Genomic DNA, 15636 nt, shown 5'->3' on the forward strand with positions numbered 1-15636 from the left:
GCAGAGAATGAACATCAAGTTTCTTGCCCAAATAAACACACATTGGATGACATTTTTACTTGTCTTCGACTCTTCATCCTCCAAAACAAAACTCGTCTTGTAAATGTATACAGCGCTGCTGTATACTTCACCAACTCAATGGCGATTCATTCTGCATCTATTCTTGTCAAAGTTTTGTTATTGTTACTTAGTAGAGTGGTGTTGTACTTGAAGCTGCTCTTATAAATAAATTAAAGCTGGCTTCTTGCTGACAGTGATGGATGTTCAATCACAACAAGGGTGGAAATGAACCGCTACAGCTTTGAAAGCATTTACAAAGAAAAAAAAAATCAGAAATATCGGTTCATGTATTTAATCATCCACACAAAAATAATCATGTCCATGTCTGCAAATCTACTGGAAGAAACAGCAAACTACACTTCACACCTCTCAACGTTCTATGACGGTTTGCTAATTACATGTCAGATTAAGCTATAGAAATTGTCAAATCTGAGTGGGATTGTTTAAAAGACTCCATCTGTGTGTGTGTGTGTGTGTGTAAAGTATTTCTTACGAACACAGCATTAAAAGAGTGTCGTTGCGAGGCAAACCTGTCCTTCTAGAAAAGAAATGAATGGCCAATTATCTTCTCTGCTACCGCCTAACCAATACTTCACATATTTGATGAAAGACTTGTTTAAAGTGCAAAAGTACTTCAAAATACAATATTATGTAGAAGCGCATAAATGCTCAATGAAAAGGTCCTTCATTATAAAGCATTCATCTTGAAATAATGTCCTGAGACCTTTGCGGAAGTGCTAGGAATGGCTGATTATGGAAGAAAATAATCACAGTAATTTTTATTGATATTGAAATCACGATAAAAAATAACTGGTTCTGTGTTTAGATAAAGTCAACACCTAGATTGCTAATTTGTACTTTATTGTAAGAGATATTGCAAATGCAAAAATGAAGTTTAAAGTGATGGAATTGGAAGTGTTAGTGGAAGAGGCAACTAAACATATTACTGAGGTACAAAAATTAAATCTATCAGCATCTATTGGGAACTTAGTGGGAAGTAGAAACAGAAATGACAGGTATGAACAAGTTAATTTCCCATTTTGAATTTGTCATTAATTTTGACAATGTTTACGTAACTCTGCTATTTCCTCTCATTCCATATGCACAAGATTCACATAAAAGGCCATATGCGGTATTTCTTTGTTTAATGCACAGGTTTTGCCAATTTAACCTTCCACAATCATTCACACTGAGTAGAGCTATAAAAGGTCATGTAGTCCCGTGCCACTGTCAACTGTACTTTGTCCACTTCCAATGGAAATAATAGCTCCTATAAATAAAAGCTATAAAAAGCCCAGTTACTTTTTGATCCCAGTTGTTGACCCATAACTCCACATCGATTGGACAAAATGCCCATTCATATTGTCTCTGATTGTCAGCTGACCTGGATCTGTTACCCAGCAGTACAATGACACAAACTCTACATATAAGGTCGAAATAACTAAAAGAAACCTAAAGGTTACATTTTCACTGTTCTTTTCTCTTTCAGGATAAAATAAATATTTTATTGACGCAAGACACTCTCTTGGGACATTGCGTTCACATTGAAGCTGACATTGTGACATAAAAACAATATTACATTGAAAAAGGGATCGGATTCATAGATGGTAGTTTATGAATATTCTAACTTAATCTCTGTACAAATAAGACATCCTCCATTTTAAGGGGCAGAAGCTAATATAGCGATTGTTACTTGCAAGTCGTCCGAAATAACAGCAGTCAGAGTGCACAGCCTTCAACCAAGGCTATACCTTGTCACCTGCCAAATATAAAATCTAAATAACCAAAGAGAGGTGCAGATTAGTGATTAGTGAGTCCAAGCAATTCTAGATTTTCATTATCTCTGGAAGCAATCATATTTTTCAAAATCATGAAAGTGTCAGTGCAATTCACAGTCTGTGTAGAACTAGTTGTGCACGCGTGAAATAGAGTACACAGGGATGATGGTTTGCAGTGACCTTTGTTGACCTTTATCACTCTCCCCTGAACGCTCAACACATTTTCTTTTTTGACACCGAACACTTAGACTGACTCTCCCTTACACTACTTTCTTTACATCTGCCTTACCGTTTTCCCCTCTTTCTTACTCTTATCTTTCCCTCTCGAAGGGGCCCTCTCCTCATGCTGTCATGGCTACACACTCATCCTGTCTTATTTCTCTCCATCCTTTCATCCATGTCCTCGATCCCTTGGTTCTGGACTTTTCTGTCTTCGTTTACTATCATTTTCGGTCCTCTCCTATTTGTCGTCATGGCAACCACTTGTCCTGTTCTATTGTCATTGAGTCGATATGAATATTTAACAAGGTTTGACATCCAGCACCCCTTAATTTCATCTTGTCATTCTCTTTACCCTCGAATCTCCCTCCTTTCCTTCTCTCATTTTTTCCGCTCATATACGTATATGGATATACATATACCGTAGTTTTCGGACTATAAGTCGCGTTTTTTTTCATAGTTTGGGTGGGGGGGGCGACTTATACTCAGGAGCGACTTATATACATATACCGTAATTTTCGGACTATAAGTCGCGGTTTTTTTCATAGTTTGGGTGGGGGGGGCGACTTATACTCAGGAGCGACTTATATGTGTTTTTTTTTTCAAAAAATTTAAAAAAAAAAATAAAAAAATAAAAATGAAACCGCGATAAACGAACCGCAATGTAGCAAGGGATTACTGTAATTTGAATTTCAAGTGACGACAGCAGCGCGAAACCATCTGCGTCACTCCAATTCATTAAATCCATCAATCGTCCTTTGTCAACAATGCGTGCGCGTTGCTGACGGCTCTTGCACTTAAAAATATTCCACAGGCCCATATAACGATATATAAATTATATATCAAATAACTATTATATAAGCAATAATGTTATCAAACCATCTGTGCACTCTAAATCATTAAATCCATCGATCAAATTCCTCGTCCTTTGTCAACATCGCCGCGTCAGGGCCGTTCTCAGCTCTTAGTTTGTGTTTATGTCACGTTAGCATAGCTATCGTTTAGCCTGTTGTTGCTCGTTCATAACTGTTCTTGGTGTTGGATTTTGTCGAATAAATTGCCCCCCAAAATGCGACTTATACTCCGGAGCGACTTATATATGTTTTTTTTCACTTTTTTGGGCATTTTATGGCTGGTGCGACTTATACTCCGGTGCGACTTATAGTCCGAAAATTACGGTACTCAGTCATACAACAGTTAAAAGGAACATTTGTAACCCTCTCCTAAAATATGTATTGGTTTAGCTTTTTAAACATGTAAATCGAAGTGCACCTCATTAATTAAACACACACACATATACACCGTTTTGAATGGGGGGAACATATCTTCGCAGGGCACCCGTGAGGATCTGTTCCCCCCCTGTAATTTGGCCTAGGAATGAGGGAACCTGTTCAAATTTACCACACAACCGGAACAGACCCCCAGGAAGACAGAAAAAAAACCAGTTGGAGTCCAGGACTCACCGTTCTCAAAATGTGTGTGGGGGGGAACATTTCCTCACGGGGCCGCCTTGAAGATATGTTCCCCCCCTGTAATTTGGCCTAGGAATGAGGGAACCTGTTCAAATTTACCACACTACCTGAACAGACCCCCAGGAAGACAGAAAAAGAGCCAGTCTGAGTCCAGGACTCACCGTTCTCAAAATGGGGGGGAACATACGTAATTACATCGTTGCTTTTTGGTGAAGTGATTGAGTGTTCCGTCTGTACGACTGGTCTTTGAATGCACCCCGCTTCAACGGCAGAACGCGGATGAACTTAAAGACATCAAATGAGAATAATCCTTTCTAAAAATTGTGACGCAGATGGTTTTATTAACGTGTTATTTATGTAATAGTTTTTTGAATAACTCTGAATTTTACGTCAGGGCCGTTCTCAGCTCTTAGTTTGTGTTTATGTCACGTTAGCATAGCTATCGTTTAGCCTGTTGTTGCTCGTTCATAACTGTTCTTGGTGTTGTATTTTGTCGAATAAATTGCCCCCCAAAATGCGACTTATACTCCGGAGCGACTTATATATGTTTTTTTTCACTTTTTTGGGCATTTTATGGCTGGTGCGACTTATACTCCGGTGCGACTTATAGTCCGAAAATTACGGTATATGGTTTTTTTCACTTTTTTGGGCATTTTATGGCTGGTGCGACTTATACTCCGGTGCGACTTATAGTCCGAAAATTACGGTATGTATGTGTATGTCTATATACATACACACATATACAGATAATAATAAAAAGAATAAATTACAAATTGTGATGATGGAAAAAATAAATGTAGAAAAAACATGACAATTGTACAGAAAATAAGATTATAAAAAATAATAAAATTACAAATTGTTATGGGTGGAAATAATAAATGTAGACAAAACATGACAATTATACAGAAAATAATTATATGTGTATATATTTATATACTATGTACATATATATACTTAAATTGCATTGTGCAAAAAATGTAAAATTTACACTCTGCTGACAAGAAATTATTATGAAGTAAAGAGCTTTGGTTGTTGGGAATAAATCGATACAACAAATACATGAATCTTGGTTGTAAATGTAGGTCAGTTATCCCGATAACATCTAGGTCAGCAGAAAAGGCCTTGCTAGCCCTTCGCCAATCACGGCAATTGAACATCTTTTTTCTTTCAGTCTCTGCCTCTTTTTATGGCTCTCTTCACAAGGGCACTCTACCTTCCGCCTTAGTCCATGTTCTTCAAGCCTTGTGGTCTTCTTAGCCTTCACATCTTTTTGGCAGTATCAACTCAGAATACCTTTACACGTTGAGGGCCACTCTTCTACATTTGCAACATTGCTTTGGTCTCCACTTACATTGGCAGCTGAATCCTCTGTGGGTTTTGTTCCTCCTTCTTCCGGTATGTCGGGCGCTGTCGGAACTGAGACGGGAAGCAGTGGTGATCGAGCTTTACCCGCCTGACCCAAAGAAGCTGTCTTCACCTGAGGCTTTGGAAGACTTCCAGCTGTGTAAATAGAGAAGATATTTGACTGCAACACAACGCTCAGGCAACCAGGGTCAGACAAATCATATCATGTAATTTCTTTCACTTGAGATGTTTTGATATACGCTGTATAATGCATAATATTCTGATGGCAAAAATACCCCAACAATAAATAAATTAAAAAGTTGCTTGAGGTTCCAGAGGTTATAATTACATCCAACCTAGGAACATAAAATTCCTTGAGAATCAGAATAGTAAGTACTTGAGAAGACTGATGAGTACTCAAACTTAACAATACTCATCACAGTGTAATTAAATTACACTTCCGACCTATCCAGTTAGGAAACAAATAATTGTCAAATCAAGAGAGGCAAACAGCTTTTTTGGGAAACATTCAACAGACACACATCCCACTCTTCTCCGCTTATATCTGACTAGTTATTGTTACCTGTATAGTCAGTCTGAAGTCCACATAAGGTATCCGATTGCTGGGCAGTAGCTTGCAACTTAAAAAGTTACATCACTAGTTTAACATAAAGGTATAAACTATATCTCAGGAACATTGTCGAATTGTCACTGTTTTCAACATCAAATAACTTTTCAGAAGCGACTTAAGTTATTACATATTGTGGTAGTGATTGGTTGATTGATTGATTGATTGATTGGTTGATTGATTGATTGATTGATTGATTGATTGATTGATTGATTGATTGATTGATTGAAACCTTTATTGTCCCCTCTGGGGAAAATTAGTTGTCAAACAGCTCGTGACATTTAAAAAAGAGGAAGACAAACAGAAAAAACAAAGTTCACAATGCAATAAATATAACACACTGCTGGTCCAATAACATGCAGTGCAAGCTGGTAGTTTACTAAAGTGTGTCCATAGAAGCTACATTTCTGCAGGCAGTTCAAAACCTTAACTACTGTACATCTTTTCTGTTTGACGTGTGGCATACCAATCCGTCTTAGACAGTGTAAAAAAAAAGATTCCCGATGATTGTCTGAGAATGTAGCTAGCACCCCACAAGGTTTAAGTCAACAGTCCACTGTTGGTACTTATGATTGGTCTCAACGAATGTTAACTTCATCAACCAAATTCAAGAATGGTGTAACGTTAATGACTTCTATAGTCTGTTGTATATTATACATACACTAGATACACTGAAATATTATGGTACTATTATTTTAAAGGCATACCGCAGCCCAAATTACAGTATCAAACGTATTGAGAACCGTGTTGATGGATTAATTATATTCTACTCTTCAAGTAAGCTGCGAAAACTAATTTGGATGGATAAAGCATATTGCATTTTCGTTCCATCATATTCAATTTTCACACTAATTCCCAGTTGATTCCCACAAGTACTTTAAACTTCAAAAATAGGGTTCATAATGCCAAGACTGTACATCCAATTACTTTTAATGACTCATCACATTATATAATACTGATCTTTCTTGTTAGCTGTTCCTACTTTTTCAATGAACTGGAACACGCATGCACGCAGGCACGCACGCATGTACGCACGCACACAAAACGAAGATTCATAGCTTCCAGGTATCTGAAAATGTAATAACAAACACAAAAATAGGCTAATATATCCCTATTTAAATTAACAGGAGGTAAAGCAGTTGGAGTGCAGTATATATTTTAATATCATTTTGAGCTATAAAAATTAAATGAAGTGCAACTGAGTGTAGCACAGAACAAGAAAACTAGAGGGCCATATTCGAAGAAGAGTCCCGTCAACGCGGGCCATAGATTCATAGATCAAAAATAAGTAACAAAGTCAGACCGTAGAACAACCTAAAGAAGTAAAAGAGAAAGTCGGTGCAGAGAAGATTTTTTTTTGCTATTGACTCAGCTCAGTCAGACCATAATACTCCATCTTCACGGTCCCATCAAAAGGATGATGCATATAAATTTTTTTTTTTTTGCACAGAAAGAGATTTGTCTGTTTGAAGACATCTGTTCCAGATCATTTGAAGATGACAAGAGCACAACGTGGCCCTGAAAGCTATCAGAATAAATGTGGTCCAATTGTTGAGAAGGATGGGAGATCCCTTACCAAAGGGTGGTTTCCACAAACAGAGAAATTGTGAAAAGAAAATGGTTGGTCTGATATCCATATCGATAAGCCTGCTACTGTTTTGTTTGTTCTTTATCAAGCTTTGGAAATGAAGACACCTTCTCAGTTTGAAGAAAATTAGGTCTACTGATATCTGACCATGAGAACTGTGTCTTTTATAGAGCTTACATGAGGAAATAATTGAACATTGAAGGAACATCTAGGTTACTACAACCAGAGGAGATCGTTTGAAAATACTGGAAACATTTTAGCTGCAATCAAACTTTTGGTCAAGATACTTGCATACAACAAAAGCGTACATTGTCACTGACTTGCACAACAAAATTCAATCAAAAATAATCAATCTTGGTGAAAGCTCCCCAAAATATCTTTTTTCTGAAATTAGTAAACATGCTATTTCAGGATAATCATAGATTCCATGTACTCAGTGGGTAAGGTTAAATTCATTAGTCTTTTAGACAAGACACAAAAAAGAAATTCAGCCATGATGCTGTGAAAGTAGTCCAAGAGAAGTGTGACATTATGCAGACCTTCACCACCTGTTGGATGGAGATTTTTTAATGGAAATCAAATCTCATGCAGAATTGCAATTGAACTCAACGGATCACATTTATAACTTTATTAAATTTGGTACTTAGTTTTATCCTGAGGGCAGAACGTCTCAGAAATGTGTGCAGGATTTGAAAATGGGATTCAATAACGCTTTTGTGATCTGAAAGGATTTTGATTTGAAAAATGATTTAATTATTCACAATGCAATGCACAATTCTGTTAATGAATTGTGAATATTGAGGAAAGCCAATTGCACGAACAAGAAGATTGTGTATAGAGAATAATTGAGGCCTGCAGTATCAACCTTGAAGAACTCAGTAATCGATTTGAATTTCTTCTGAACTAGAATTTAGTAGTATTTGAAGATGGACAAGACAGAGAGAAACTAAAAATAAGGAATGTTTAGACTTAGTATAATGACAATTCAGTTACACGGTATGATGCTCGCTGCTTCAAGCTCAAAGAAATAGAATTCTCCCTATAAAAAAAACCCAACAAAACTCGGGACTTCCATGCCACAGGAGCGACTGACCAAGCGTGGCTTTAATTATTTGGAAATAGAATTACTTACAGCTGAGTCGTTCTCCCCAAATTTCACTAATACCGTATATCCCCAGTATATCACGGATTTCTTTTCCCCTGCTGCTATTTCCAAGTGTTATTGCAGTTGGCAATTTCAGTTGAACTGGAACCCAACATACTCAATGGATGACTGGGGGCGACTTGGCCTAACTGCGAATATGCATTGGGGGTGAGGCATGCAATCAAGGAGTTTCCCCCAGGAATCACCATGACCTTTGTATGCCACTGCAGCACTGTGTCATGACTGTGGAAGAGATGAGACAGGCCATTTAAGAAAGCAGGATAGGCAGTCAATGAAGATTTTCAGCTTGAATATTTCATTCATCAAGGTAGGATGTGGGATTGTTTCAGAGTTGTTTCCATCAAAGAGTGACAATTGCCTATACTACTTGTCCTTAAAAAGCACATGGAGTGATGTACATGTACACTCCATTCAAGAGGCTCCAGCCAAGATTCTATCCTAGAACCTTTTGGCTGTGGGCTGGATTCAACATTTAGCCGGGGATTATTCATCAATGAGTGATTTGATTGGAGGGGCCGTGATGTACCCGGGTCTGCGCCCAAATAGACCGGACTTTTGGGAAAACACCGAAACTCGCTATGGTCACCCAGTCCCTGGCCGAGAGGCAGACATACTAACCACTATTCCATTGAACTGTCAGGCCTCATCTTGCCACTAATTTAGTGAACAATATGCTCTCTGCTGTTGAACGCAGAGGTCCCTGAATGTACGGGCAGGGTCAGTTTGATCTGATTACACATAACTGACATTGATTGATCTAAATAGCGATGTTCATAAGTGACTAAGTGGACCGTCAAACATGAAACGGAAGTCTGAGCCCTGCAGTAATTTGTCTGACCGACTAACCATCTACCAGTTCATCCGTGAACACAAATGGATTTGACGGTGGGCAGACAGCCAGTACATTTCTCGGTTTGTGTTCATTTGACGCTAGTAATGACAAACACAGATTTTTTTGAAAAAACAAGAACTTATTAGAACTGCACTTAAAAAACTGGAAATGTTCACAGTAACACAAATACAATTTCTCATATGCATACTGTTACTAACTGGGATTGCTATCTTATTGGTAATGTATCTAATACAAACACAGTGCTAGAAAGATTATTGATTTATACATTCCAGTGCATGGATGGAACAAGAGGCATACATCATAAAGGCTTTCTCAAAATTGCGGCTCAGTGCGTTACAAAGACAATGTATGATGGGATGATTAGTGTGGACAAGCCCTTTAAAGACAGCGTATAGAAAAATGCAATTTTTCAAAACGTGGACAATTACATGCACAGACCCCAATCCCATGATCATCACTTGTAAGAGAGCATTAATTAATGGGAAATTTGCGTGGAAATCGGTCAGGATCAGGCCTTAGCCTCCACGCATGGCAGGAATCCACTCTACATCAATTATTTCTCCCACCCCTAACATCTATCCACATATATACCAGCCTACCCGTCTATTATCAACCCGTTATCGACCTTCCATCTTCCAGAGCACAATTTCAGATTTGTCTGACCGGGTGTGTCACAACTACAGTTTCATGAAAATCAATGGACATTTAAAAGCCTTCGTGTTCTGCAACAAATACCGTATTTTTCTGACTAAAAGTCGCTCCGGAATATAGGTCGCATTAGCCATAAAATGCACAATAACGTGAAAAAAAACACATATAAGTCGCATTTTGGGGGAAATTTATTCGACAAAATACAACACCAAGAATAGACATGAACGAGCAACAACAGGCTAAACGATAGGTATGCTAAGGTGACATAAACACAAACGAAGAGCTGAGAACGGGCCTGACGTAACATTCAGAGATATTCAAATAACTATTACATAAATAACACGTTTATTATAACAGCTCAGTGGCCTAGTGGTAGAGTGTCCGCCCTGAGACTGGAAGGTTGTGGGTTCAAACCCCGGCCGGGTCATACCAAAGACTATAAAAATGGCACCCATTGCCTCCCTGCTTGGCACTCAGCATTAAGGGTTGGAATTGGGGGGTTAGATCACCAACTGATTCCCGAGCGCGGCACCGCTGCTGCTCACTGCTCCCCTCTCCCCCAGGGGATGGATTAAAATCACACGGGGATGGGTTAAATGCAGAGGACAAATTTCACCACACCCAGGTTTGTGTGTGACGATCATTGGGACTTTAACTTAACTTTAACTTTAACTTATAAAACCATCTGTGTCACTCCAATTCATTAAATCCATTGATTGTCCTTTATGTCAACAATAGGTGCGCGCCACTGACGGCGCTTGCACTTCAAAATATTTCACAGGCCCATATAACGATAAATAAATTATATATCAAATAACTATTATATAAGCAATAATATTATCAAACCATTTGTGTCACTCCAAATCGTTAAATCCATCGATCAAATTCCTCGTCATTTGTCAACAACGCCGCGCGTGCGCCCTGACGTCAGCCTCGTCGTTATTCCACAGATCTAGTATATAACTATATTATAGCGTTAACAAAGTACAAGGAAAGGAAAGACGTGGGTTTGGTAAACGGCTCTTTATTTAACAAAACAAGAGTTCAACGAGCCAACAACTACTGAACTGTAACGATAAAAACATATAAGTTGCTTCACGAAATAAAATATATCAAATAACTATATCATAAATAGTTCACCGCCACACGGCCCCAAGCACCGGCGTCGACTTCCAGGCGTGTGGCGGCGTGGACTTCCATCCCCGGAGGTGGCACTTCCAACCACGGAGGTGGAAGAGAGCTCCATAGAATAAGACCGGGCGTGCACATTAGCCATGTCCGAGCCCCATCCACCGTCCGCGGACAGCCACCCGGCCGAGCGCCGGCCCCCGACTTCCATCCACGGAGGTGAAAGAGAGCTCCGTAGAGTAGGACCGGGCGTGCGTAAAAGCCATAATAGTTTTTCAAACCTTCTGTGTCACTCCAAATCCTTAAATCCTTCAAACTCTTCGTCCTCCGTGTCACTTACAAACAAAGCCGCGAATGATGCCGGTACTACGTGGGGCCCTTCGTCATCTTCGTCATCTTCGTCAACCCGTGATCGAATCTTTGTCCTTTATGTAAACAACCGCCGCGCCGCGCTGCTGACATCACTTGAAATTCAAATTACAGTAATCCCTTGCTGCATCGCGGTTCGTTTATCGCGGTTTCACTTTTTTATTTTTTTATTTTGAAAATCTATGAAAAAATTCACATATAAGTCGCTCCTCAGTATAAGTCGCCCCCCCACCCAAACTATGAAAAAAAAACGCGACTTATCGTCTGAAAAATACGGTACTGTGTCAAACTTAGATATTCAAAGCACAAGTAGGGATGTACAAAATAAAGACTGACAATCACAGACATAAAGAGACCGAATAGTTATGATTTTTTTCTCTTTTTGCTGATAACCTGCACAGCTCAACACATCCCAAGGCCTCTTGTGTTCAGAATCCCGTCCTCGCTGCACGGGCATTCATTCAAATTTTGATCAATAGACATCCACCCTTGCTTCTGTGAAGAAGAAAACACTGGGGAAAAATCCTCTTTGCAGTGAATTACAGAGACAAACAAGATAAAGTTGGATTTAGACTCCTACTGTCAACCAAATTCATAGCACAACAAAACAACTTGAAGTTGTCCAGGGAATAGATGCTATTCATCACAGCAGCAAAATATGCTGTGAAAGATGTGTTTCTCAATGACAATAAGGATTTTAATTCAAACTGCAATTATAAATGCAACTTTCCCACTGCATTTCATTAGCTAAGTATTCTTAAGCATCCATCTATCCATTATCTGAAGCTCTTATCCTCACGGGAGTCGAAAGCTACTTTGAAACATTGCAGACTTGTTGTGGGTTCAATTCCGCCTCCAGCTTTCATTTATGGAGTTTGTATGTTCTCCCTTCTTCTGGAGACTAAGTGACTTTAATGTTCAGTCCAGTTGTACCTCAATGCAGACCCACAAAAACTCACACAATTCAAAGTGGATAAAACTTACATTTCAGTACGTTTAATGCAAAGTGTGTTGTGCTTCACGGCCTTCAGCTAATAGCAAAGTTTTCTGTCAAAGTTTACAGCGCAGTTCTTTTTTGAAAATAAAATAAAAGCGCATGAGTCCATCAAAGGATGACTACATCTCTCTGACTGATCTCATGCCAAGATGGTTAATGACTTTGTGAGCACAGTGTGTTTGGAAAGAATGAGGGAATATTCCTTCCGTTCACATCAAGTCTCTGCCAAGCTAAATCGTAAAGATAGCAATCAGTATGTGTTCAATATCATGGTCCATTGTCTGACACGTATTGATATCTTTCCACAAGAGTTACTAACAAAAGTAATGAATATTGATTTTATCCAGTCGCATGGATACATTTTAGATTCAAAGGTCACTTTGATAGGTGGCACAGTGAAATGTGGTTCGTACATTGGGGAGTTCTGTGTTTAAATCTCAGATCAAACTTTCCCATGAGGAGAACTGCTACTGAGTGCTTTAAGTGAGGAAGAAAAATGTGCCGATACTCCACTTATTTGACAGCTGCCAGATAAATTCGATGGTGGGCAATAGCATAGCATATCATAAACACACAGTTTGGGTGTGTGTGTTGTCATGCATGCATGCAACAGTCATGTGCAAAGTATTTTTTCCTTCAGGGACTAGAATTAGTTTAATAAAATTACTGGTCAATATGTAGTTCTATATGCCATAACCATATTTCCTGATATTCTGTAAGCAGGGGACATCAGAGCAATTTGATTGAATGCTGAGTACCGCGCGTACCTCAAAATGTAGCAGAAAAAAATTGTTTATAACACTTGCGCACATGTTGTCAGACCAAATTCGAGGAAATGAGTTCTAGAAATAAAACACTGTGCAATTGTGCAATATAAGTGCTATACCACCTCCACAGTAGAACCCCCCCATAAGAGACAGTTTTATGGTGTCTGGCTGAGCCTCAGGGGATTTGTCAGTGAAAGGTGGAGGTTTGGGGAGATTGGCGGCTTGTCTGCTAGAGAGGTGGATATATTTACCAGACACGTCAGACTGAAGGTGTGAAATGACTGCCGGGGGTCACATCAGTGCTGTCTGTCTGTTTTTCTGGGCAGAGGTGAAAGATTGAGAGATATAAAGCACTATGAGGTGAAGATGGAGGATGGTTGGGTGGGGGTGTTATTGATCCTGAGAATGGTTTGAAGTAAATCCAGTAAAAGATTAAAAGTATCATTGCGTCTCTGAAGGCACAGTCAACTTCAACAGCTCACAGAGGAGTTTAGTATTTCCTTGTCCTAATCTTCTGTATATTTTTGATCTGTCCGTTTGATCCATTCATCCATCCATTCATCTGTTTTCTATACCTCTTGTCCTCATGATCCCAACTGAGCAGGATCTTATTCAAGCTAACTTTGGGAACACCAGTGGCACATTTTATTGACAAACAACCATTCACACTCACATTCCCACTTATGGACAATTTAGATTCTTTCATTAACCAAACTTGCAAGGAAAACCTGGACTATGGATGAAAGCCAAAACCTGAGCAGACTTTTTAACCCAGAACCTCTTGACAGTGATGCAGACTTGCTTACTAATATTTCACTGTGACCCTGTTTGACTTTTTTGTAAAACGTTATTTTCAGTGTGACAGGTAAGAGTGTACAAATGTTACATATGTAACTGTTTTCTGATCATTTTAGAAAGAGGGGCATATTAAGAAAGGGGTCATGTCAATATTATAGGTACCAAACTAACTGTTTTCTAATTACTGTAATTTCTGGACTATACATGCAAATATAAGCCACACCAGCTAAAATTGTTCATATAGAAGCTGCACTGGACTTTAATCCACAGGTGTGTTAATGTTTGATTTCCATATGTAAGAAAATATGCTCAAATCATATGATATAAAAATCAGGAAAAATCCATAGATAAGCCACACTGGCCCATAAACCACAGAGTTCAAAGATTGTACAAAGAGTAGCTGCTTATAGTCCGGAAAATACGGTAGATTTCCATTTTCCCCAAATATAGTAAATCTAATTAAAACACAGATGTTTTGTGTCAGTTAACCATTTCGCCATTTACTCATTCAACAGCATAATTTCTATCAAATCTGCATCCTTTTCGCTGTTTGCCAACAGCAGGGATGTTCATGTCATATCATTTTGCATGATGGTTCTAATAAAAATCCTGCTGTCAATCTATTCCAGGTTGTACAATATCTGGTTTGAACCATATCTGACAATGTTATGAATTCATGGCAACTACAATGTAAATGGAAATGAGATATGCTGGGAAGGCATGTAAACAGCTCTTGTCATCCAGCTGTATGACTTTGGAAAACTGATTAAGTACAAAAATGAAACGTAAGCAATTGCCTGTCAGGAAAATAAGAGCTTAATTTGCTATGTAAATTTTGATATGATATTTATGGGTTTGTGGGAGCGAGACCACTGATTTCCATAACGTGTGGTTAGAATCTGCACATTGTTCCAAAATGATTAACCTATGTTAACCTGTTAACCTCCTGACCTTATCTCACATCCTTGGAACAACTGGTTTATCAACTAAACAAAGACTAAAGGAAAAATAGTATTTTATATGATTTGGGAATGTAGACTGAAATATCCCATGTATTTGTCAAAATGCTGCAGATAATACTTTATAAGAGCAAATTCACTCCGCTGAGGTGGGATGAAATGCACATAGCAGCCATTTGTTGTGTCTTAGAGTTTCCCGCATTAAACTGCACTTTTTTGTGTGCATTTTTTACATTTTCTTTTCTTTTTTAGAACACATATGTACAGTAATATATTAGCTATATGAGTTAGCAGACATTTTTGATGATTATCTACACAATGGGCCCTATATTTGTGCTAGTCTAGCGCAAAACACAGTCTAACTGTGGGCATGGGTGGTGTTTTCTTGCCTTTGGTATTTTGCTAGAGAGGGGACAGATAAAAAGATGCATTTGTGCCATTGTGGGAAAGAACACAGACAACTTGTCATGCACTTTAGTATGTGGCTCTCCTCATTTCCTTTAAAATCAGCCCATGAGAAGTGCCTGGTTTAGGCGGAATGACTCACTGGAGTTTATCCATGAGATCGGCAAATTACATTTTAAATGAACTGCAAAAAGATCTCCCCATGTGGATGATGTAAAGTTGGCCGCTGTGGAGTGGGCACTTTGAGACCACCTTCTAACCCTGATCGTACATCCATGTGTGACAACCAGTCCCCCACCTACAGTTGTGCCGTAGTCAGCAGGGTATGTAAATACATTTAAAATGATAATATTTATTCCTTCAATGGACTGATTTCTACAATAATTTTGAGGGATTGACGCACACCGTTGTCATTTTTAAGAATTAAATTCAATGACATCTACTACACATGTCTG

At 38.7% G+C, this 15636-nt stretch overlaps 1 protein-coding gene across 5 annotated transcripts in view; it reads right to left on the reverse strand.

Moving 5' to 3' along the window:
• dcc (DCC netrin 1 receptor) overlaps positions 1–15636 on the reverse strand; it is a 219279-nt gene that overhangs the window by 6057 nt on the left and 197586 nt on the right. For all 5 annotated transcript variants that reach the window (XM_037266286.1, XM_037266285.1, XM_037266284.1 and 2 more), the window contains exon 28: positions 4881–5029. In XM_037266286.1, the coding sequence (XP_037122181.1) occupies positions 4881–5029 (149 nt within the window). The remainder of the gene's footprint in view (positions 1–4880; positions 5030–15636) is intronic.

The sequence above is a fragment of the Syngnathus acus genome, chromosome 12 (genome assembly GCF_901709675.1).
Source record: "Syngnathus acus chromosome 12, fSynAcu1.2, whole genome shotgun sequence".
Lineage (NCBI taxonomy): Eukaryota > Metazoa > Chordata > Actinopteri > Syngnathiformes > Syngnathidae > Syngnathus > Syngnathus acus.